We start from the raw sequence: 26175 nt of genomic DNA, 5'->3' as shown, positions 1-26175 counted from the left end.
ACAGTCTGTAATGGAAAACCGCAGGTCCTCTGTGACCCATGGCTTTAAAACACTGAAGGGTAAATGGACTCTGAAGCAAACACTGATTGGTTTCCATGTCTTCAATGCATATATGCACCTGAGCTTTGTACGTAACCATGAGATGCTTAATTACCTATTATATTACCGCATAACCCGTTGGTGTGACTTAATGAATGATTCATAATGCCTTAATAAAATAGAGAAAGTACATTGGACCCTCGCAATCGAGTTCTCTTATTTGCAATTAAAGTTTCGGAATGGATAGTTTCTACTGGAGTCAATTCTGGAAGGTGAAATGGCAGTAAAGTCAGAGTATAAATCTGCACGTAGATCTATCTTACTACTGCCTGAAAACGTCCTTAAGCGTGAAAAGCTGTTATTAATCTTCCCTAGGTTCATGCTGAGCCTGGGATTATTTGCAGTTTTATAGGTTCACAAACAAGCTGAGAGTCTGACCTTTTGTTATCCAGATGTAAAGAAAATGATATGATTCATCTATCATCTCCATAAAATATCTGAGATGCCCTATAACAGAGCACATTTCATTCATTAAAGACCCCCCCAAAAGTTCACCGGATGGAGCCTGCTGTTAGTATCATAGACAAAATACAAACATGAGTCTAAGGATTACCTCCTACAAAGAGCCTTCCATTTTCATCACAGCTCGGAAACAATAAATGATGGCGCGTATGTGATTAAAATAATTGCAAGTTGGAGGGCCTGTAACGAACAAGATAAAGGACGATTTATAGCTTCAATGCAGGATTCCCTTTATAAAAACAATAATTAACTCCAGAACCCCAGCTGTAGTGTTTATATACCATACACACAGTTGGAAGCCGTTAGAGTCGTGCAGAGTAAATCCTTGCAAAATAGGCGCAATTTGCAAATTTATGTGCGGAATATATGAATATTACAGGGCTGCTACTGTAAATTATGAACAGCTGAGGTACATAATCTACAGTAGACTGCTTGTATATGATCTAAATGTGGCACCTACCAAGCAGAATCTGCACAGGAGTTTGTTAAAAGAAATACTCAACTGCTATTTTAGGTCACATATTAACACAAATTAAACTTGCACAAGCCATTTAAAAAAAAAAAAATAACATCACAAATAGAGCATGCATTTACAAAACAGAAAAAAAAAACTAATGATAGTGAAAACTGTAAAAATAAAAATTTACGACTGCGAAAAAACCCAAAGAAATCATGGATTACAATGCAGCTCCGTACAACCTTCCCTGCTGATTTTATTTATTTTTTTTAAACTGTCACAATTTTGTTACTTGTGCATGGATTACCTGGATCTATTGATAACGTTATGGTCTTGAAGCAGTGGGGTGAGCTGGTGATTCATATTATTTTGCCATTTAAAGTATATTTAAACCCAACACTTTTTTTTGGTTTAGTTTTTGATAAAGAAGTGTAGCACTACTTCCATGGGAGCTGCTGAAGAGGGTTCCCCTGGGTTACCATTAGCAGAACATTTAGACATGTTTCCAAGTGGTTTTACCTCAGACAAGGACCAGTCCCGTTTCTTTGGTTTTTATGTTTTATTAGGAACTTGTATAGGAGAAGGGATGAGTGGGATACTCCAACTGAACTGAACTATGCACAGTAAGCAGGGATGATCTGATAAATGCTATTTAACGCTGGTTAAATGCTGCTTAACGCTGGTTAAATGCTGAGTAACGCTGAGTTGAGCTAGTCATGGCTAGGCCTCTTAATTTACTTTGCCTTTTGACTGTGAAAGAGTCCTTTAGCTTGCCTAAGGCACTCCTTTCCTGAGGTAGCAGTCCTCTAAAGTAGACTGTTCTGCTGAGCAACTTCAGGACCCTTCCTGGCACCCCCTTTACCCCCTAATCTTCAGGGCTTTACAGCTTGGCACCCCCTTTTTACAGTAACATTCCAGGTTAGCTGGCTCTTGGATCCCCTTGACCTTTCTGGAGTGGTCCCCTCTCTTAGGCAGACCCCTGGGCAGATGCTTAGGTACTTATGATACTGTTTTCCAGAAGAATCCTGCCCCACAGCTCCACTTGGTCAGCACACACTGGATCCTTTACAGCACAGCTCATCCCCTGGTCCTTAGGCCGACTGCCTGGACCACCTTCCTCAGCAACAGGAGGAGAGACAGCCATTACCCTCCTCCTGGGACCTGGCTTTCCGCCCAAAGACACCCTGTCACTTGCTCCCTCCAGATGTATTCCCAATCCCAGGATGCACTGCAGTAATGCCCACCCACTGGGACAGTCATAAACCCTGGTGTGCTATTGGCTAGGTTTCCTCCACTGCCCAACAAGGTCCCTTTTTGGATTCAGTGGGGAGACTCCCCAGATTCAAAAGAACACACCTGGAAATATGTGACAGGCTAACTGACAGATCAGACCCTCCTGATAAGCAGAACAAAGTCACCTATATGTTTTACCTAGTACCTACCTAGGAGGGTGATACAGAAGGAAAGCCCTGTCGGGTTTTTTTTTTGCTGTCTGTGTCTCTCTGGGGGGGGATTTCTCTTTACATCTTCTCCCAAAGACACATCACAAAGTGAGATGAGGGATAATCTTTTAGAGCCGTGTTTCTAAACCAGGGTGCCGTCTGGGTTCCCCTCGGGGTGCTGTGAGCATGGGACTCAGTTTGCCCTGGATCTGTGTTATGAATTGCCAAGATGCGCCGCCAGCACCATAGCAACTATTGAGCAACTATTGACACCCTATGTCCAGGGCGCAAAACATCATTTGTTGCTATTGTGATGGCGGCCGGCTCACCTGTACTATTACAACACATGACTCTGATCCAGGGCAGGTGCCATGCAGGATTGTCCCCAGCATTCACAAGAAGATGGAAGTCCATCTCCTGCACTTTCTATCCTCTGCCTTGCTGTTGGAGCCAAAAGGTAGGATATGTGAAAAGGAAATTGTGTGGTTTGGGGGGCTCTGTGATGGGGGATTTATGTATAGGGGCCACACTTATGTGATGGGGGACCACTGACTTGATGGGGGGACTCTGATGGGAAGGGAGCTTCTTATGTGAAGTTTACTTCATCCAGGCAGTTGTGAGCATTGTCCTAGGTTCTGGTCTAACTTTTACATTTTTTAGATATTAGAATATGGTGCCTTGAGATTTTGCATTTAAAGGGTGCTACTGAAGGTTCTACTGAAAAAAAAAGTTGGCAAATTCTGTAGACCGCTGAAAAAATCCTTAAAGTGACACTCGGTTTCTCCTCACTTTCAGTCCCAATGACAATGATCAGAGGAGCAAAAAAGGTGATTTTCCCCGGTGTTCCCAGGGACACGCTGTAAAAAAATAATAAATAAATGTGGCAGGGTTCATTTGCATTAAAAACTTACTTGAAGTTCTATAGTCCTGGTGTCATGGTCTTACCTTCTTGCTGTTCTCCTTCGTTTGACATGTGCTGGCGGCCATCTTGGTTTCTGGGTTTCTTGTAGCCTCCCACCCTGCGGCTCCTCCTTCCCACTGGGAGGAGCTGGATGCCTAGCTCATATATATATAGGAGGTCTGTGGCTTCAGTTCCTTGCTTGGTCCTCCTGTGTTCACATGCTTCTAAGACTGCTGCTGCTTCTGGTCCCTGATCCTGGCTTCGTCTGACTACCCTGCTGGTTCCTGATCCTGGCTTCGTAAGACTACCCTGCTGGTTCCTGATCCCGGCTTCGTCTGACTACCCTCCTGGTTCCTGACCTCTGGCTTCGCAAGGACTCTGCCTCGGTTTCGCCATCCGTTTGGACTTTTGCTTTTCAGCTTGATTTTCAATAAAGCCTTCTTATTTTCACTTATCTGTTGTTGTACGTCTGGTTCATGGTTCCGTGACATTAGGACCAAGCCATGAATTCTGACGGTACAGGGCCATCCTCGCTACCCACGCTGGTTGCCAGACTTGATCAGCAGGATCACCTGTTGGGTCGGTTCGCCGTGGCGTTGCAAACCCTGCTTGAACGCACGGCTCATTTCGCTCCCGTTGCCGATGGGTCGGTTGTCGCTCCTGGGCCCGCTCCTACTGCCGCTCCGGTTGTTGCGCCAGAGTCTACCCCGACACCTGTTGTTGCGCCTGCGGTGTTTCGGGGTATGACCGGTTCTGCCCCCCTTCCACAGCGCTTTGGGGGAGAGCCAACTCAGTGCCGAGGTTTCCTTAACCAGGTGGGCATTTATTTCGAGTTGCTGCCACATGCCTTTCCTACTGAGAGATCAAAGGTGGGCTTCTTAATTTCGCTGCTCTCGGACAAGGCCTTGGCCTGGGCCAGCCCTTTATGGGAGAACAACAATCCGGTGGTTGCCGAGTTTTCCGGTTTTGTTGCTTCTCTTCGGAGGGTATTCGATGTGCCGGCTCGTGCTGCCTCTGCTGCGAAGCTCCTTATGTCCATCAGACAGGGTTCACGATCCGTAGCTGAATACGCCATTGAGTTTCGTACCCTGGCAGCAGAGGTGGGCTGGAATAATGAGGCTCTGGTCGCTGCTTTCTCTCATGGTCTCTCGGATGCCTTGAAGGATGAGGTTGCAGCTAAGGACCTACCAGTGGAGCTCGAGTCTCTTATTTCTTTCTTGATTTTGATTGACACCAGACTCAGGGAGAGACCTTCCTTTAAGGAGAGTCTGCGGAGGCCTCCTAACAGATTGGCGCCTACCTTTGCTGTCCCACCCGTGCCTCCCTCTCCTCCCACGCCTCCTGGGGATGACTTGGCTGGGGGTGAACCCATGCAGCTGGGCTTTGCTCGCCTGTCCGAGGGGGAGAGGGTACTCCGAAGACGCGAGGGTCGATGCATGTACTGTGCTCTCGGTGGGCATTTTCGGTTGGCATGTCCGAACCGTCCGGGAAACGCTCGCACCTGAGATCCTGTCGGGGGCAGATCTTGGGTGGAGTCTCCTCGTCCCCGGTTTCCCGTGTTGACAAACCACTGATCACTGTTGTCCTCTCCTGGGTCGGGGGGTCAGTGATGACCCAGGCGTTGGTGGACTCTGGTGCTGGTGGTTTGTTCATTGATAGTGTGTTCGCTGCCGCCAATTCCATTCCTCTGCAGCTCCGAGGTTCTCCACTGGCTCTTGAGGCGATAGACGGCAGACCCCTTCTGCCGCCACACGTGACTCATGAGACCCTTCCAGTGGGGATAGCCATTGGTGCCGTTCACAGAGAGTCGGTCTGCTTCCAGGTTATTTCGTCTCCACACTACTCGGTGGTCTTGGGGTACCCCTGGCTCCAGAAGCATAATCCGACTTTCGATTGGAGATCGGCCGAGATCCTCTCGTGGTCACCGCAGTGTGGGGCTAGTTGCATCCATGGGCCTGTCAAGTTGCTGTGTACTTCCTCGGACTCTCTGTTGCCTTCTGAATACGAGGAGTACCGGGATGTATTCGATAAGGTGCGCGCGGTTGCCCTACCTCCGCACCGCCCATACGATTGTGCCATCGAGTTACAACCTGGTGCCGTTCCTCCTCGTGGCAAGGTCTATCCACTGTCGGTAGCGGAGAATGAGGCCATGGAGGAGTACGTGAAGGAGGCGCTTTCACGCGGACACATTCGCAAATCCTCGTCCCCGGCAGGGGCTGGATTTTTCTTTGTGAAAAAGAAGGGCGGTGAGTTGAGGCCTTGCATCGATTACAGGGGTCTCAATCGCATCACGATCAAGAACGCTTACCCGATACCCTTGATTTCCGAGCTGTTCGATCGCCTTAAAGGGGCCGCGGTCTTTACCAAACTCGACCTGAGGGCGGCATATAAACTCGTAAGGATCAAGGCGGGCGATGAGTGGAAGACCGCGTTTAACACCAGGACCGGTCATTATGAATCCTTGGTTATGCCCTTTGGGTTGTGCAATGCGCCCGCAGTCTTTCAGGAATTCATTAACGATGTTTTCCGTGACCTGTTGCAGCAGTGTGTGGTGGTCTATTTGGATGACATCTTGGTATATTCTGAATCCATGGCGACCCACATTCTGGATGTCAGACGAGTGTTGCAACGGTTACGAGAGAACAAGCTGTTCGATAAGCTTGAGAAATGCGAATTTCACCGATCTCAGGTAACCTTCTTAGGTTACATCATTTCCGCTGAGGGGTTCTCCATGGATCCTGAGAAGGTTTCGGCTGTCTTACAGTGGCCCCAGCCCAGTGGTCTTCGCTCCCTGCAGCGCTTTTTGGGCTTCGCCAATTATTATCGGAAGTTCATCAGGGACTTTTCCATGCTAGCCAAGCCTCTCACGGATCTGACCAGGAAGGGCAGTAATTCCCAGGTCTGGCCGCTCGAGGCCATCCGAGCTTTTGAGGCTCTAAAGTCCGCCTTTGTGTCGGCTCCGATTCTGTCGCATCCCAACCCTGGGTTGCCCTTTGTCCTCGAGGTGGACGCGTCTGAGACGGGAGTAGGCGCCCTTCTGTCTCAGCGTAGAACACCAGAGGGTCCTCTGCTTCCTTGTGGGTTTTACTCCCGGAAACTGTCTTCCGCGGAGTGCAACTATCAGATTGGTGACAGGGAGTTATTGGCCATCGTGCAGGCCCTTAAAGAATGGAGGCACTTGCTCGAGGGTTCGGTGGTTCCGGTCCTCATCCTGACGGACCACAAGAATCTGACCTACCTTTCTGAGGCCAAGAGATTGACACCACGTCAGGCCAGATGGGCTCTGTTCTTGTCACGTTTTAATTACGTGGTCTCCTACCTACCCGGTTCCAAGAACATCAGGGCGGATGCCTTATCACGGCAGTACTCCGACCTGTCCAGGGAGGAGTCGATTCCGACTTCGGTCATACCTCCGAATCAGATCCTGCCCGCCATTCGCACCAGCCTGACCTCTCCCCTGGGTGAGCAGATTTTGGCGGCTCAATCTGGTGCTCCCTCTGGGAGACCCAACGGCAGATGTTTTGTGCCTGAGGAGTTGCGCACTCGGTTGTTGCGAACCTACCATAACTCCAAGACCGCGGGGCATCCTGGAAAGAATCAGCTGTCCTGGGCTGTTTCACGTCTGTTCTGGTGGCCTTCCCTACGTTCCGACATCGCCGCATATGTAGCGGCATGCTCCGTTTGTGCCCAGAGTAAGTCCCCTCGGCACCTTCCGTTGGGCCTTCTGCAAACCATAGCCACCGGGGAGCGCCCATGGTCACACCTGGGGATGGATTTCATTGTGGACCTCCCTGCATCCCGAGGCCATACGGTCATTCTCATGATTGTGGATCGATTTTCCAAAATGTGCCACTGTGTTCCTCTCAAGAAGTTACCCTCTGCACAGGAGTTGGCCACGATTTTTGCCAGGGAGGTCTTCCGGTTGCACGGTTTGCCCAAGGAGATTGTGTCGGATCGGGGGAGTCAGTTTGTGTCCAGGTTCTGGCGCGCCTTTTGCTCCCAGTTGGGGATTCATCTCTCCTTCTCCTCGGCCTACCACCCTCAGTCCAATGGGGCCGCAGAACGATCCAATCAGGCCTTGGAGCAATTCCTTCGTTGCTATGTCTCCGATCACCAAGACAATTGGGTTGACCTCCTGCCTTGGGCTGAGTTTGCCAGGAACACGGCGGTGAACTCTTCCTCTGGGACGTCTCCCTTCATGGCCAATTATGGGTTCCAACCTGCCGTGTTACCGGAGGTATTCTCTCCCCAGGATATTCCGGCTGTGGAGGATCACCTTTCCGTCCTACGTGCTTCTTGGGTACAGATCCAGAAGTCCCTTGAGGTCTCTGCGCAGCGCCAGAGACTCCAGGCTGATCGCAGACGAGCGCCTGCTCCTTCCTACCAGGCCGGAGACCGTGTATGGTTGTCCACCCGCAACCTCAACCTTCGAGTGCCCACTCCCAAGCTGGCGCCTCGCTTTGTTGGTCCCTTCCGAGTGCTTCGCAGGGTAAACCCGGTAGCCTATGCCCTTGCGCTTCCTCCTGGCATGCGGATCTCCAACGTGTTTCATGTCTCCCTGTTGAAGCCACTGGTGTGTAATCGTTTCACTTCCTCGGTTCCTCGGCCTCGTCCGGTCCAAGTGGGCAATCGTGAGGAGTATGAGGTGAGCAATATCCTGGACTCACGCCTGGTCCGCGGTCGGGTGCAGTTTTTGGTTCATTGGCGTGGTTATGGTCCAGAGGAGCGTTCCTGGGTTCCCTCCGCAGATGTCCATGCTCCTGCCTTGCTCCGAGCCTTCCCTCAGAAACCGTTCTTTACTCCGCGGAGGAGGGGCCCTTGAGGGGGAGGTACTATCATGGTCTTACCTTCTTGCTGTTCTCCTTCGTTTGACATGTGCTGGCGGCCATCTTGGTTTCTGGGTTTCTTGTAGCCTCCCACCCTGCGGCTCCTCCTTCCCACTGGGAGGAGCTGGATGCCTAGCTCATATATATATAGGAGGTCTGTGGCTTCAGTTCCTTGCTTGGTCCTCCTGTGTTCACATGCTTCTAAGACTGCTGCTGCTTCTGGTCCCTGATCCTGGCTTCGTCTGACTACCCTGCTGGTTCCTGATCCTGGCTTTGTAAGACTACCCTGCTGGTTCCTGATCCCGGCTTCGTCTGACTACCCTCCTGGTTCCTGACCTCTGGCTTCGCAAGGACTCTGCCTCGGTTTCGCCATCCGTTTGGACTTTTGCTTTTCAGCTTGATTTTCAATAAAGCCTTCTTATTTTCACTTATCTGTTGTTGTACGTCTGGTTCATGGTTGCGTGACACCTGGGTTGCTAAAAAATTTGTGGTTGCTGCTTTCCATTTTTTCTAGAGGTACATATATCAGAGAAAGAGTCAGGTTGTCCACTTCAGTGTCAGGACAGGATCTCTTTCCGTCTTTATGTTGCTGTTGTACTTTCCTTGTTCCTTTGGCACTGTTAAAGTGGATGTAAACCCTCACATATACCCAGTGAAGTGAATAGCATCTGATGAGATACACAAATATGAAACAAATCTCCCTACATAAGTTACACTCTTTGAAAAGTGCAGATTGTGTTAGAAATCTTTCTTCCTCATTCAGCAGTGGGTGGGGAGTCTGGGCTTACACTGTGTGGGAGCTGACTGGAGATAAGGCACCCCCCTCCACATAGGCAGAGGAATGAAGAACCATGCAGAGCTGTAGTCTGAATAAACAAGCTCTCTGCTAATTTCCCTCTAAGCTTCCTCCCCGACACAAATTTTCACCTGCTGTTATCTCATGTGTCGGAAAGTTTGTCAGAAGTGAGCCTGCTGATAACAGAGGAATGGAACACCAGAGACAAACAGCACTGAGAGCAGTGGCGGCTGGTGCTCAAAATTTTTGGGGGGGCGCAAAAACCAAAATGTAATAGGTATTGCTTTGCGGCAAAAAACGCGGTAAAAAAATTGCATGACTTTGAGGTCATGGTACAGGCATGGCACATGTGATGGTATAGGCATGGCACAGATGGTACAGGCATGGCACAGGTGATGGAATAGGCATGGCACAGATGGTATAGGCATGGAACAGGTGGTGGAATAGGCATGGCACAGGTGATGGTATAGGCATGGCACAGGTGATGGTATAGGCATGGCACAGGTGATGGAATAGGCATTGCACAGGTGATGGTACAGGCATGGCACAGGTGATGGAATAGGCATGGCACAGATGGTATAGGCATGGCACAGATGGTACAGGCATGGCACAGGTGATGGTACAGGCATGGCACAGGTGATGGTACAGGCATGGCACAGGTGATGGAATAGGCATTGCACAGGTGATGGTACAGGCATTGCACAGGTGATGGTACAGGCATGGCACAGGTGATGGAATAGGCATGGCACAGATGGTACAGGCATGGCACAGGTGATGGAATAGGCATGGCACAGATGGTATAGGCATGGCACAGGTGATGGAATAGGCATGGCACAGATGGTACAGGCATGGCACAGGTGGTGGAATAGGCATGGCACAGATGGTACAGGCATGGCGCAGGTGATGGAATAGGCATGGAACAGATGGTACAGGCATGGCACAGGTGATGGAATAGGCATGGCACAGGTGATGGTAAGGTCATGGCACAGGTGATGGAATAGGCATGGCACAGATGGTACAGGCATGGTGCAGGTGATGGAATAGGCATGGCACAGATGGTACAGGCATGGCACAGGTGATGGAATAGGCATGGCACAGGTGATGGTAAGGGCATGGCACAGGTGGTGGAATAGGCATGGCACAGGTGGTGGAATAGGCATGGCACAGATGGTACAGGCATGGCACAGGTGATGGTAAGGTCATGGCACAGGTGGTGGAATAGGCATGGCACAGATGGTACAGGCATGGCGCAGGTGGTGGAATAGGCATAGCACAGGTGATGGAATAGGCATGGCACAGATGGTACAGGCATGGCGCAGGTGGTGAAATAGGCATGGCACAGGCATGGCACAGGTGATGGAATAGGCATGGCACAGATGGTACAGGCATGGTGCAGGTGGTGGAATAGGCATTACACAGACATGGCGCAGGTGGTGGAATAGGCATGACACAGATGGTACAGGCATGGCACAGGTGGTGGAATAGGCATGGCGCAGATGGTACAGGCATGGCGCAGGTGATGGAATAGGCATGGCACAGATGTTACAGGCATGGCACAGGTGATGGAATAGGCATGGCACAGGTGATGGTAAGGTCATGGCACAGGTGGTGGAATAGGCATGGCACAGATGGTACAGGCATGGCGCAGGTGATTGAATAGGCATGGCACAGGTGATGGAATAGGCATGGCACAGGTGATGGTAAGGTCATGGCACAGGTGGTGGAATAGGCATGGCACAGATGGTACAGGCATGGCACAGGTGATGGTAAGGTCATGGCACAGGTGGTGGAATAGGCATGGCACAGATGGTACAGGCATGGCGCAGGTGGTGGAATAGGCATGGCACAGGCATGGCACAGGTGATGGAATAGGCATGGCACAGATGGTACAGGCATGAGGCAGGTGGTGGAATAGGCATGGCGCAGGTGGTGGAATAGGCATGGCACAGATGGTACAGGCATGGCACAGGTGGTGGAATAGGCATGGCACAGGCATGGCACAGGTGATGGAATAGGCATGGCACAGATGGTACAGGCATGGCGCAGGTGGTGGAATAGGCATGGCACAGGCATGGCGCAGGTGATGGAATAGGCATGGCACAGATGGTACAGGCATGGCACAGGTGGTGGAATAGGCATGGCACAGATGGTACAGGCATGGCACAGGTGGTGGAATAGGCATGGCGCAGATGGTACAGGCATGGCGCAGGTGATGGAATAGGCATGGCGCAGATGGTACAGGCATGGCACAGGTGATGGAATAGGCATGGCACAGGTGATGGTAAGGTCATGGCACAGGTGGTGGAATAGGCATGGCACAGATGGTACAGGCATGGCGCAGGTGATTGAATAGGCATGGCACAGGTGATGGAATAGGCATGGCACAGGTGATGGTAAGGTCATGGCACAGGTGGTGGAATAGGCATGGCACAGATGGTACAGGCATGGCGCAGGTGGTGGTAAGGTCATGGCACAGGTGATGGTAAGGTCATGGCACAGGTGGTGGAATAGGCATGGCACAGATGGTACAGGCATGGCGCAGGTGGTTGAATAGGCATGGCACAGGCATGGCGCAGGTGGTGGAATAGGCATGGCACAGGTGGTGGAATAGGCACTTACCTGGCGGCGGCTCGGCTCCCGGCTGCGGCTTCTCCCCTCCTCGCGACTCCGACGTCCGTCCTCTTCTGCTCGGCTCCCGGCGGCGGCTTCTCCCCTCCTCGCGACTCCTCTTCTGCGGCGGGCTGCGGAGGGAAAGTGACCAGGCGGTGACGGTGAGTGACTGATGCACGCACCGGCACCGCCCCCAACGAGGTCACCATGGATGTCCTGAATCATGATTGGTCCAGGCTGGAGTCTGGACCAATCATGATCCAAGACATCACAAAAGGGGGTGGTGTAGCGCATTGCTCTGCGCTACAGTTACGCCCCAGAAGGCCGCCAATTGGTGCCTCTGCTGGTGGAAAACCCCACCCCCCATCGGCACCAATGCGGCGGACGCCAAAAGGGGGGTGGTGTAGCGCAGAGCTCTGCGCTACAGTTACGCCCCAGAAGGCCGTCTATCGGCGCCTCTGCAGGTGGAAAACCCCACCCCCATAGGCACCAATGAGACGGGCGCCCCTTGTGGGCAAAAAATTATTTTTTTTTTTTAAATCTTTTTTTTTCTTTTTCTTTTTTGGGGGGGGGGGGGGGCGGCGCCCCTGCGCCCCCTATGGGCCGGCCGCCACTGACTGAGAGAGAGATAAGTAAACACTATAGACATATAGTGCCTAGGTCAGATTTTATGATTGGGGTTTACAGCCACTTTAAAGCCAGCTGGCTTGGTTACTGTCCTGATTTCCTGAGTACTTGACAAGTGAATAAATCATCAAATTTTTAAAATTATGTTCAGGTGACTCCTAAAAAATACTGTGTTTTTAAAGTATTTAAAGCAACTGATGGCCCATATATAAGTGACAGGTCAACTTCACTTTGTTTTTCCTTTATCAGTTTTCTTTAATGCCAAAATCTTTATATATTACAGCATGTTACTAAATGGGCTACTTTCCGCCCAAAATAGTTTACCTTCCTAACTACCTCTGTTTGCCTAAATTAAAGGCAGTGATAGGGCATACAGTAATATTCCAATTGTTTTTATTTTATCTTATGCAGGAGAATTCCATTGTGGATTTGAAGATGGGAATATCTGCCTATTTACTCAAGATGATGCTGACATCTTTGACTGGACAAAGCAAAGTGCTAGCACAAGGGACACAAGGTATACTCCAAACACTGGGCCAACCACAGATGCTGGAGGATCCAAGCAAGGTATATATGTATATATACACATAATGACGTCATTTGTTAATCTAATGTATATTTCTTAACAATGAACCTACCTGTTACAGTGTGAACCCTGTTGGGGTAATGGGTATTTACATTGAATTACATTATCATTCTTTATTGAAACTACCATGACACTTACGACAACTAATGTCTTGGAATGTTTGTTATTACCTTATTGTTTGCATATGAAAACTTTTGTTAAAAATGTATTGATTAAAAAAAAAAAAAAAAAAAAAGCTATTCAAATAATTTTCCAAAAGTAATATTTATCCAAAAAAGTATCTTCCAGAAAAACCATGTGACATAGATTAACATGAAAAGAAACCATTTTTGTTGTCTGCTCTTATATAGCCATTGTAAAATCACCTGTGTCTGTTAGTGCTTGTTCACCCCAGAACGCGGTGTGGGACACCCACATTCCGTGCTTTTCTCCTAGTCACCGATCCCCCCTCTCTGCAGTAAGAAGAGTTTTTGTTTAGCTATCAAAAATCCCAGAGTTTCTCTTCAGCTAAAACCTCATAGGAAAACAGATATTATAGGTATTATTATTGCTACCACAGCTATAACTTTTATCTGCAGCACTGGTCTACAGTAGGTACGATGCAGACAGCTCTCCAGCTGCCTGTCCTTGATTTAGGCATACTTTACGTTAAGATCAATGACACTTATTGTCAAAGTTGACACTGCAAGCTGCTATAGAGAAAGTTACCTGGCAGGCCCCATCAATTTTTGCTACGGGGCCCCATAATTCGTAGTTACGACCCTGGATGTGGCAAACCCACTGTGAAAGCTTTGTTCCCCTTTCTCCACAGCAAAAGGCACAATTGCATACCACTAGCACAAATGTTTTCTATCATCTTAAAAAACCTTTTCATGTGATAGTGACCAGGAGCTTGATACAGTAATTCTACAGTGAACAGCATTACTTGTTTTTTTAATCCCCAGATGCCCTTTCAATGCCCAGATTGCACAATATTTGTCTGCGACAGGGGTAAAAATAATATTTTGGGTGCCATGTCATTTTCTGATGAACAACCGATATCTAATGTTTGCTTTAATTCCCAAGGTTCAGTTGTAAGATCTAAGGCCTCTTTCACAGGGGCTTTCTGATCAGGTCCGTCTGTCAGTTTTTCAGGTGGACCTGATTGCACCCCTATGGAGCAGCAGATGTCAGCGGTGACATGTCCGCTGACACCTGCTGCTCTCCGATCCGGTCTGTGAAATCCAGATGGATGGAAACCCTATTTTCCATCCGTCTGGAGGATCGGATGAAAACGGACAGGCGGTCTGTTTTTATCCGATCTCCCATAGAGGACAGGTCCATCACTGCAACGTAAGCAGAGACCGACCTGTCATCCGCCTGCTCAGCGGGGATTGGCAAATCGATCCCGGCTGAGATAAACTGAGTCCACCGGGCGTGAAAGGACCATTAAGCAGGTGTATAGTATGGATTGTAGATACCAAATAAAATCTCTATGATTGAAGTGATTGTAATTGCTATTCCGTCTTTGTACAACCAAAAATAGTTTAAAAGGTAATGCATGCGAAAATTTTAAGTGTACAAAAAAACAATATGGCACTGCTCCTAAAAACATCTCAAAGTGACTGAAGTGAAGAAAGTCTGTAAAATGTCCCAAATTGCCAGAAAGGTGCCAAACTATGGATCTGGAAAGCCACCACCAGACACCCTATTCACACTGCCTCTTACCGGATGGGGATGATCCCCATGACAGAGATCCAAAGCGCCCAAATCTTTAAGAAAGCCCAAGGCGATCCTCTTCCCGTACAGCAGTATCCAAACAAACAGTCATGGATAAATGTGAAACAGAAAACAGGGCACCATCATAGCGCAGACCGCATAATTTATTGGAGAAAGTAAGGATTAAGAACACTTACACAATGATGGATAAAACGAGCATTTCAGTATTTTCCAATGTTAGTCTCAGCATGTCCCGCTGTGCATCCGCAGAAACCACCCGGGAAGCTGTCATTTACAGTATACTAGCAGTAGAAGTACCACTACTGTACAGTATATGATGTTTAAGACTGACTGAGTGAGTTAAAATTCCAGAATTTGCACAAACACCCAAAAACCCAAAGTTCGAACTGAACTCGGAGCTCATTCCTAATGCTGACTAAAAATCTTCATCCTGATCCATTAATGCACAATTATTCTAATCAAGCACCTAAACGTATATTTTTTTCTTTACATTATAAATGTTTTAATCATGTAAAATGTGCATTTGATCCTGCTAGAAAATTAGACATCTACCAAGAGAGTCAGTTCCCCAATGCTCTCCCTCCTTGCATGTCATAGCCTTCTCCTCTTCTGGCAATGTCTAATTACTGTCTTTGCTGGCCCAGCTAATCCATTCCTCACATAACTTTTTATATAGCTGCCAGGAGAGGAGCCAATACTATAGAGTGTCATCAAAGTAACAACTCTCAGTCTGCTGGAGCTGCTTATATTACATCAGAGATGGTGGCACCCAACAGTGACTAGGCTTTTGGATGTCTACACAAGGAAAGCTTTTGTAAGTCAATAACATGCATAGAAAATGGACATTCGCGGTTGATTTACTAAAGAAAAAAATACTGTGTACTTTGCAAAGTGCAGTTGCTCCAGAGCTTAGTAAATGAGGGAAAGCTTCACTTTGCAAAGAATACCCAATCACATACAAAGAAAATAAAAAAAAAAAAACAGCATTTTTGCTTGCACATGATTGGATGATGGAAATCAGCAAGAGCTTCTACCCATCTACTAAGATCTGGAGCAACTGCTCTTGCATTGTGCAACTGCACTTTGCAAAGTGCGCAGTCTATTTTTCTTTAGTAAATCACCCCATAATCTTATGGGAACATTTTTGTGGAAATTAATGGTCTGGTTACAGGATCTCTTTAAGGAAAAACGGCCTTGGGTTTATGTAATAATATATCTGGATGAGTGTTGATACATGCATTTTCTTTGCCAGGTTTCTATATGTATATTGAAACATCGCGACCTCGGCTGGAAGGAGAGAAAGCTAGACTACTCAGCCCTGTCTTTAACATAGCGCAGAAGAATCCCTATGGGTCGAGCAATACTGCGTATTGTTTTAGTTTTTACTATCATATGTATGGAAGACATATAGGTAAGCTTATTTTCATATGTAGTTGTCATTTTCCTGAACATACATATTTCTTTATATGGTCTATTCTTTGCCTAAAATAAAAGGGGGTATGGAAGTCTTACCCAGCCACTGGCTTAGGAATCACATAAAGCATCCAACTCTTAAAGTAGATCACCAGTGTTAGATGCTCTAACTCTTATTACTTTTTATTTCTCTGTTGATGAGATTTTAATCACTGCCCATGTGGTAAAATTTCAACTAATTGCATGGGGAATCTATTCTAAGTGTATTTATACAGCAAAATAAATGGGATATTCTCCAATGATATATAAAGTCTGAAGTGCACAGAATATGGACTGTACAGTGTATAATGTATATTTCAGCTATAGCATGATGTCTTCTATAGTTCACTTCCATACCACTATGTGCAAGTCAGCGTAGAACTCCAGTTTGCTTGTTACTTAGTCCTTCTATTTACTTTGGTAACTTTTGTACATTAATATATTGTAATGGATGTCAAAACTATTAAATTTGAGATTTTCCTTGAGAGGGTATATGAGTGACCAGGTTTCAATCTAAGGATACTTTCACACTGGTTTGCTTCAAAACTGCCAGTAAAACGCTTATGTGTTATTGGAGTGCTTTTGGTGGGGTTTTTAAAGGACATGTGACTCAAAAACCGCACCAAAAATGCTTAGTGGGGACATTTTTTGAGGTGGTTCCTATTCATTTAAATGGAGAGGAAGGTTTTTAGTGTGTTTTTTTTAGCTCCTCAAACATGCTTCAAAGATGCAACAAGCAGGATTTTTTTCACCGCAACAAAAGCGCACCACCCCAGTGTGAAAGCATTCAATGCTTTTATAGGGAAACCTTTTTTCTCTATCGCTCATTGACAGACGTAGTCTTCTTGATTCTCAAGAGCTGGGTTATGTTGTCTCCGCAGGAGTAGGACTAGGCAGAATGACAAAACGTTCTGGCTCCACCCTAGGGGGCAGTCCCTGAGGGTATATCCTCCCTCTCTCTGCTACAGGGAATCAGTTTTTTTCTGTCTAGTCAGGAGTAAGGACCTAAGTTCCTTGCTGGGATCTTTTGGTCCTGGCAAGACTTTTTTTCTTTAAGAAAAAGACATTTTTTAGGTAGTTTTCTCCAGTGTTTTTTTCCTGTGAGATCTTCAAGCAAAAATGCCGGACTGGGCGACACTTGTGGTCACCCCAGCCGGCCTACGAGCGCGTGCAGACCAGGCATTGCGCTTGGTCGGCCGCGACATATTCAAGTAAGTATGCGGGGCCGGGCGACGGGCTGGATGTGAGATCCAGTGGTCACCCCGGTTTCTGCCTAAAAGCGCGTGCAGACCAGTGCGCTGAGTCTGCCGCGACGGAGTCCCAGTAAAGGGACTGACTTTGCGAGTTAAAAGCTCGCTTGGACGCCAGGTACCAGAGAGTCGAGGCGTCCACAAACCCCCACCTCGGTGGAGAGGGTATTATGAAGAGAGGGTGCCTGTCGGTTCGGTATGGTGAGTAAAACGTTCCCTTTTTTCCTCATTTATGAGGCAGTATATATTATGGGCCCCTCCATATATGGTCAGTATATATCTGACACTTACAAGTCCCCCTTGTTATACAGCATGTGTTTGTGGGAAGTGGACTTGGTTCAAGAGCTAACACTCTACCCAGCAGACTGTAACATTACAGCAAACATAGGAGGTATAATCCTACCTTATGTGCAGTGTATCTCTGTAGATCCATATGTCACCTCTCAGCAGAGTGCAGGTGGATGTGCTGGGAAGACGATATCGGCGGTCCGCCGCCATTTTGCCGTAGACCGAATGCATGTATGTCCTCAGGTCACGCCGGCCGCCATGTTTTTGGAGTCTTATGTCTCTTCTATGGGGGCGGCCATGTTTTGTGAGCCCAGCTTCCTCGTGGAGGGCTGGGAACGCCGGAAGGCGTACACAGGGGGCGGAGCCACGCCTTCTGCCCGGGAAAAAGCAAACAGCTCCTTCCAGTCTGTGTAAGACAGACGCTGGCTGCAGTTTGTTGGAAACTGCACTGCATCGGTTGGTGAGCAATGGGGGTCCCTCTCTCTCTGGGATCGAGAAGCAGGTACTCTGAGGGGCGCTATTGCGCTAGGGGGAGACACACATCAATTATCTGCCCAGGGACTTTGGTCCCCGGAAGAATCCAGATTACCGATAAATGTATTGGAACTGAGAGCGATCAGACTTTGTCTGATTCACTGGACCGAGCAGCTCCAGGGCAGCCCGGTTCGGATCCAGTCGGACAATGCCACGGCCGTGGCTTATGTCAATCACCAGGGGGGCACCAAGAGTGTCCGAGCGGCCAAAGAAGTGGCTTGCATTCTTCGCTGGGCGGAACGATTTGTTCCAGCAATCTCTGCGGTGTTCATTCCGGGGGTGGAGAATTGGCAGGCAGATTATCTCAGCCGTCAGACCCTGGATCAGGGGGAATGGTCCCTCCATCCAGACGTTTTCCACCAGTTGTGCCTACGGTGGGGCACCCCGGATGTGGATCTGTTGGCATCACGATTCAACAGGAAAGTTCAGAGATTCGTGGCTCGCTCCCGCGATCCTCTAGCAGAAACCGCAGACGCACTGATCGCCCCGTGGGGGCAATACCAGCTAATATATGCCTTCCCTCCTCTCGCGTTACTGCCAAGACTTCTTCGCAGGGTAGAGGAGGAAGGAATCCCAGTAATCCTGGTAGCTCCGGACTGGCCTCGTCGAGCTTGGTACGCCGACATGGTCAGACTGGTGGCGGACGTCCCGTGGAGACTTCCTCTCAGAGAGGATCTACTGTCTCAGGGACCGATCTTCCATCCTGCTTTACGATCGCTGGCTTTAACGGCCTGGCTATTGAGACCCAGGTGCTGAAGGACAAAGGTTTGTCAGCTTCAGTTATTCCTACTCTAGTTGAAGCAAGGAAAGCGACTTCCAGAAAGATTTATCATCGCACATGGAAGTCCTACATTGCATGGTGTGAACCTTTGGGGTTCCGTCCTCGGTCTTATTCGATTAGTCGAATATTGGCTTTTCTGCAACAAGGGGTTGAGCAGAAACTGGCCTTGAGTACTATCAAGGGTCAGGTCTCAGCATTAGCCATCTTCTTTCAGAAGCCTTTGGCTACTCATTCCTTGGTGCGGAATTTCATCCAGGGGGTGCGACATCTGGCTCCGCCAGTGCACGCGCCGTTACCCCCCTGGGATCTTAATTTAGTGTTGTCGGTTCTTCAGAAATCTCCCTTTGAAGATATTAGGGAGATTCCTCTACCCACGTTGTCCCAGAAGGTGGCCTTCTTGGTGGCTATTACTTCTGCACGCAGGGTGTCAGAACTGGCCGCATTATCTTGTCGTTCACCATATCTGGTGGTTCATAGAGATAAGGTGGTTCTTCGTCCGAATACATCCTTCCTACCAAAAGTAGTTTCAGAATTTCATCTGAATGAAGAAATTGTATTACCTTCCCTGTGTCCTAAGCCCAGTCATCCTCGGGAATTTGCTTTGCACTCCTTGGATGTGGTCCGGGCGATCAGGGTATACTTGAAAACGACAGACTCGTTTCGCAAGACGGATTCACTTTTTGTGATCCCAGATGGACCCAAAAAGGGGTTGCCTGCATCTGCCGCGACCATTTCCAGATGGATCAGACAGACGGTAGTGCAGGCTTATTCTATTAAGGGTCGGGAGCCCCCGTTCCCTGTTAAGGCGCACTCCACTCGGGCACTTAGTGCGTCATGGGCCTTTCGCCATCAGGCGTCAGTGGTCCAGGTGTGCAAGGCGGCTACCTGGTCGTCGGTGCATACCTTCTCTAAACATTATAAAGTTGATGTAATGGCATCGTCTGATGCCTCGTTTGGCCGCAAGGTTTTGCAGGCCGCAATTTGAGGAGACCAGTGGTCTACCTCGAGGGTTTTTTTCCGTTGGAAAATTTTTCTTTAGTCTCATTCTTTGTTTATAATGAGCCTTTAAAACTTCTAGTTTGGCACCGGTTGGGCCTACTAGATTGGATTTGATTTTGTCAATCCCACCCCTCATTTGTGGCACTGCTTCTGGATGTCCCAGCTCTTGAGAATCAAGAAGACTACGTCTGTCAATGAGCGATAGAGAAAAATGGATTTTTGTAAGAACTTACCGTAAAATCCTTTTCTCTTAAGCTCATTGACAGACGTAGTACCCGCCCCTCTATCATTGAGTTGGGTTGGGTTAAATTCTCTGTACTGCTTTAAACAGAACTGATTCCCTGTAGCAGAGAGAGGGAGGATATACCCTCAGGGACTGCCCCCTAGGGTGGAGCCAGAACGTTTTGTCATTCTGCCTAGTCCTACTCCTGCGGAGACAACATAACCCAGCTCTTGAGAATCAAGAAGACTACGTCTGTCAATGAGCTTAAGAGAAAAGGATTTTACGGTAAGTTCTTACAAAAATCCATTTTCTTGAGCTTTTCAGGTGCTTTTTTTTTACTGAAAAAGCACTTGAAAAACTCCTCGGTGTAAAAGGGACCTAAGAATAACTGAATTTACTTAGCCACCTCAATACGAGTACATTAAACCTCCTTTACTTTCCGGCCATTTTTAAATTCTGTGATAGTTTGACAATTATTTGGTCTTGCAACAGCGTTTCCAACTGAATGTTATACCATTCTTGTGAGACAGAGGGGAGGATTTACTAAAACTGGAGTGTGCAAAATCTGGATGCTCTTGCATAGAAACCAATCCGCTTCCAGGTTTTATTGTCAAAGCTTAATTGAACAAGGTGAACTTGGAAGCTTATTGGCTACCATACACAGCTGCAAAAATTGTGCACTCTCCAGTTTTAGTAATGCCTCTTTCACACAGGCTTTCTGATCTGGTCCGCCTGTCCGTTTTTCAGGTGGACCTGATAAGATGCTCCATAAAGCCCTATGGAGCAGCGGATGTCAGCGGAGACATCTCCACTGACACCTGCTGCTATCCGATCCTGTCCGTGAAATCCAGACGGATGGAAACCCTATTTTCCATCCGTCTGGAGGATCGGTTTGGATGAAAATGGAAAGGCGGTCCACTCTCATCTGATCTCCCATAGAGGAGAGCCAGGATTTGACAGCTCCATCTCTGCAAAGTAAGCGATGAATGGAGCTGTCATACTCTTGCTCAATGGGGATCAGCGGATCGATCCCCCGCTGAGCAAAACAGAGTCCGCCGGGCGCACCGCATGTGTGAAAGGGGCCTAAATCAACCCCAGCATTTTCTGTTGGTGGAATATAATTTTTGTATGTAATAGAAAATAGACTAGAAATGTTAAAAACTCTGATAATCTTACTGCCAATTACAGTTCTTGAGGCCCTAAAATGCCAAGACAGTACATACTGTACACTTCAAAAATGACCCCTGTTTGGAAAGTGACCAGAACCACCAGTCACATTGCCCCCAGTCAACCAATAACAATTAATAAGTATCCTATTCCTAAGTAAACAATTAGCCAAAAGATAGTGCATACTACATTTCGAGGCTGTTTTACAAACTCTGAAAGCTGTAAGCGAAAATTAAAACCTCCAGATTTTCATAGGAATATGCTTATTTACAGTTTTGCGTACATTTGATTTTTACCATTTTGCAAAAAGGATGCAATTTAAAATTTACAAATGTTTATTTATTTACTCAATACAAGTTACATTTTTTTATATTTTTTAGAAATTGAGCAACATTTGCTGTGTTTGTATCTGCTAGTAATGATTTTAGTGTATTTTTAGCAAAAATATTGTTTCTAGAAACATTTGCGCAAATATCATGAGGTCCTAAAAATCAGTAGCACCTTCTTTTTATTCTACTGGGTGTGTGCTTTCAGAAAATATATGGTTTGGGGGTCTTTTACAATCTATGAAAGCAGTAAGGGAGAATTGAAAACCTCCAGATTTTTAGAAAAATTTGGTTATTTACAGTTTTGCGTGTGTTTGATTTTTAAAATATACATTTTAACCTGTATTTAATTAATAAATAACATAGATTTGTACATTAGTATGAATTTTGTAACAGTTGCTGTGTTTGTATCTGCTAATAATGATTTTAGTGTATTTATGTGAAAATATTGATTTTATAAACATTTGCGCAAATATCATGGTGCAATAAAAAATTATTAGCACCTTCTTTTTATTCTACTGGTCATGTGCTTTCATAAAATATATGGTTGAAAGCTGTAAGTGAAAAATGAAAAAAACCTCCGGATTTTTAGAGGAATTTGGTTATTTACAGTTTTTGTGTACGTTCGATTTTCACCATTTTGTAAAAAGGCATAATTTAAATTTTACAAATATTTGTTATTTATTACCTCAATACATGTTAAACTTTTATATTTAGTAGTAATTTTGTAAAATTTGCTGTGTTTGTATCTGCTAATAATGATTTTTGTGTATTTTCATCAAAAATATTGTTTTGAGAAACTTTTGCGCAAATATTATGAGGCCCTAAAAATCAGTAGCGCCTTTTTTTTTATTCTACTAGTCATGTGCTTTCAGAACATATATGGTTTTGGGGGTCTTTTATAAACTCTGAAAGCTGTAAGTGAAAAATAAAAAAGCAATGGAAAAATTGCAAAAATGGCCTGGCCAGCTGGGTTTAAAACTGGAGCACAGGGCCTGGCAGCGAAAGGGTTAAAGGGTGCCTGGAGATTGCCTATAATTTTAAAGCGTGCCTTGACTGAAAAAGGTTGAGAAACCGTGGGTTAAACAATGCCAATCTGATTTCCTTCAAACTGGAGTCCTCCATTAGAGGTAGGAGGAGGTGAGACCATAGGTCGCACTAGACCATAGGTGTGCACAACCTATTGCATTAAGGAAGTGCACCCTAAAACTCAAAAACACGTGTGTGTCTACATCTCTCTGCCGGCCATGTTCCCACTGGCACACAGAGCGATAATGTTAATGCGCATGGGGTGATTAGGTTGTGCCCAGGCACACTCAGCACACCCTACGCGCACACCACTGCACTGGACCACTGGTAAGAAAAGTATCCACTAATCATTATGTAATCAGTGCAGACAAAAGTAATACAAGAAACATAACTAACACAAATTGCCATTTGCAGCAGCTGTTCTGTCTAAACATGTATTCCATTTTTTGTGGTATAAACACACATTATATTTGGTAGCTTTCACTGTTTGGTAGTGCCATAATTATTAGAAGAAACATACATTTAATTTGTTCAAAAGTTTTCTCAGATTCCTTCAAAACAAAGCACACGCAGACAGGAAAACGCATCTTCAGCCATAATAAGACACCTAGAGAGCAGCCATTAATCCTGTTTACTGTCTCTGTGTATTTGTAATCAGTCTCTTGTTGCGCAGAGAACTCCTGATCAATTCTCATCCATCTCTTTTCCTGATCGATCTCTTCACACCTGAATCGGTGAAACAAAGATTTAAATTCAGTAAAATTCTCTGTCTGCGGCTTGTCAATATGTTTGTTCCTGAGATTTTATAGATGATCAACAGTTTAGCGTTTCAGATTTGATATTTGTTTGCCCGTGCTGCATTTGTCAGTATTTTTTTTTCTTTTATGTTATGCAATTTGGATGAGAAAAAACATCTGGATGCCATTCTATGGCTGTCAGATTTAAATCTTGATTTATTAAGTGATATTTTCTGTGGGGCAGATGCATCTAAGATTGGCCTTTCCATCTCTGCCCAGAAAAGGTAACTTTAAAAAATAATCAATTTTTTTTTTGTAGATTTTATATTACATTAGCAAAATTTAAAGGAGTTGAAAAGCCAGAAGGTTTTTTTTATCTTAATGCATTCTATGCATTAAGATAAAAAGCCTTCTGTGTGCAGCAGCCCCTATAACACTTACCTGAGGTCCCTTGTTGTCTAGCCATGTCCACGAGTGTCTCAGCCATCCAAGATTCTCCCTCCTGCCACTGCTGTCAATCAAAGTCAGCTAGCCAATCAGGGGAATCCCTGTCTAAATGGACAGAGGGAGCTGTGACTCGGCTCGAGTGCCCCCATAGCAAGCGGTTTTCTGTGGGGGCACTGAACAGGAGCGAGGGGCCAGCTTTACAGAAAAGGGACCCGAGAAGAGGAGGATCTCTGTGCAAATCCACTGCAACAGAGCAAGTAAGTATAACACGTTTGCTATTTTTATAGGGGAAAAAATGAGACTTTACAATCACTTTAATATCTACAAAAAAAAAAAAAAATGTTAAATATTAATTGATTTAAAAAATACACATTATACGGAGGCATGGCCTGCCATGGACTAAGATGGAGGCTTGAGGCCAGAGCTCCGCTCTATTGCCCAGATCCCCGGCAACCACCAACAACAGCCCTACCCACAATCCAACCATCCCTGAGCGGGTAAGGGCAGAGGATTACCCTGGGCATGTCCAGTTGGCTGAATAAGCTGCCAGTTCCCCGCCGCCTCACCAATTATTTCAGCACAGCAGCCATGCACTCAGCCCAAAATGGCGCCGGCTCTGGGAACAGCCGTGGCACATCCTCCAGTTCTCGGCCTGAGGGGACATAACAGCTCCCCGCATAGATTCCTCTGCCACAATCACTAGGAAGGACTTGGACACACTGCCATCACCAGAGACCCCCTCAACACAATTGGCTGACAGAGGTAAGAGACTGGCACATGACAGCGTTGTTTGTTTAGAAGAAAGAGCTGATGCACTGGAGGTAAATATGTATGACCATGCCAAAGCACACAACAAATTATTAGAGATACGTGATCACCATGCAGAAGAAATACATTGCATTTAAATGAAATTGGCTGACCTAAAAGAACGCTCTAGGGGAAACAATATTAAATTCAGGGGCATCCCAGAATCAAGTTAAGCAAATGAACTGTTCTCGCAACAACTTCCCCGCTTAGACGCACGCAGTCTTACTATTGACCGGGCCCACAGAATTGCTAAACCTGCTCATCTCCCCGCTGATGTCCCAGGAGATGTCTTGGCACAGTTACACTTTTTTAATGTAAAAGAGCAAATTATCCATGCCGCCAAAGCAACCAAGCCCCTACCAACATCCTACTCTTCAGTGACCTCTTCTCCAGCCACAATAAAAATGCGTAGAGCTTTCATACCTATCACTTCCATTCTTCAGGAATGCAAAAATCACCTACAAGTGGGGTTTCCCCACTGAATTGATGGTCACCTAACAGCAACAATCGATACCCATTCTCACACCGAAAGATGGATATAAAAAGCTGACCAATTGGGGGGTTGCTACCTCTCCCTCCCAATGTAGTGGGTGGGACGTGAAAACTCCCAACCAATACCCGCCGCTCGACACCCAATAAAGACAGAGGCTAACAGCTACTACTGCCACTGATCCCAGGCATACATTAGATCCAGCATGGGCGAGAAAACATCTGTTGAATCCATTCCCTCAGGTTACAGTGTGCTGAGCACACTAAATCCTTCATTCCAAATTGTTGATATTACTATTTCTAGCGTAAATTGTAATTTAATTCTTATTGAGCTACACCAGTCCTGCTTTCTTTTCTTCTAATTCAACTGTATAGTGACATATCGCACATCTGTACTAACTTTATATTTTATAAACTGGCTTGATATTTTTTACTGTATTTACTTGACAAGTGTCTAAAGGTGTGGTCTCGTTCCCCTCGCCCACAACTCCAAGTAACACTCCTCATTATGGCCTTCACAATCACCTCTTTAAACTCTAAAGTCCTGAACTCCCCCTTCAAACAGAACATTCTTTGGAAGGAGGCCCTACTTCAACTTAGATGTCCTCTGTGCCAAGAGACACATTTTGATAAAACCAAAGCCCCAACACGTTCACACAAGAGATACCCACATTGTATTTTCGCTAACGCCCCCACTAAAAAGAAAGGGGTCATGATCGCTATTAGCACCTCAGTATTGTTTACACTTCATTACTGTGAGTCTGATGAAGATGGCAGATACCTAATACTCTCCGTGACAATTGAGAACCAACGCCTCACTTTAGTCAGTCTTTATGCGCCCAATACAGCCCAAAAAAGTTCTACTCAAATCTGCTCTCTAAGTTGGCACCATACAAAGCTGATCTGGTTATATTTTATGGGGACTTTAATGACATTATTGATACCAATCTTGACACCTCCAACCCATCAAAAACGAAGGCCCTCCACCCTATCCTCACTACCAAAAAATGAAGACCTATATGATCCCTGGAGGTGCTTACACGATGAGGAACAGGACTACACCTTCTATTCCCACTCTCAACAATCTTCTTCTTGGATACAGAAGCATGTATTGGCATGAT

General features: G+C 46.5%; 1 protein-coding gene across 2 annotated transcripts in view; it reads left to right on the top strand.

The window, feature by feature from the left end:
* MDGA2 (MAM domain containing glycosylphosphatidylinositol anchor 2) overlaps positions 1-26175 on the top strand; it is a 1055744-nt gene that overhangs the window by 1001340 nt on the left and 28229 nt on the right. For both annotated transcript variants that reach the window (XM_082275762.1, XM_082275761.1), the window contains exons 13-14: positions 12632-12787; positions 15778-15936. In XM_082275762.1, coding sequence (XP_082131888.1) covers positions 12632-12787; positions 15778-15936 — 315 coding nt within the window. The remainder of the gene's footprint in view (positions 1-12631; positions 12788-15777; positions 15937-26175) is intronic.

This window comes from Pelophylax lessonae (genome assembly GCF_965119305.1).
Source record: "Pelophylax lessonae genome assembly, chromosome: 13".
Taxonomy (NCBI): domain Eukaryota; kingdom Metazoa; phylum Chordata; class Amphibia; order Anura; family Ranidae; genus Pelophylax; species Pelophylax lessonae.
The sequence above is the reverse complement of the archived record's forward strand: the minus strand, read 5'-3'. Positions and strand labels throughout refer to the sequence as shown.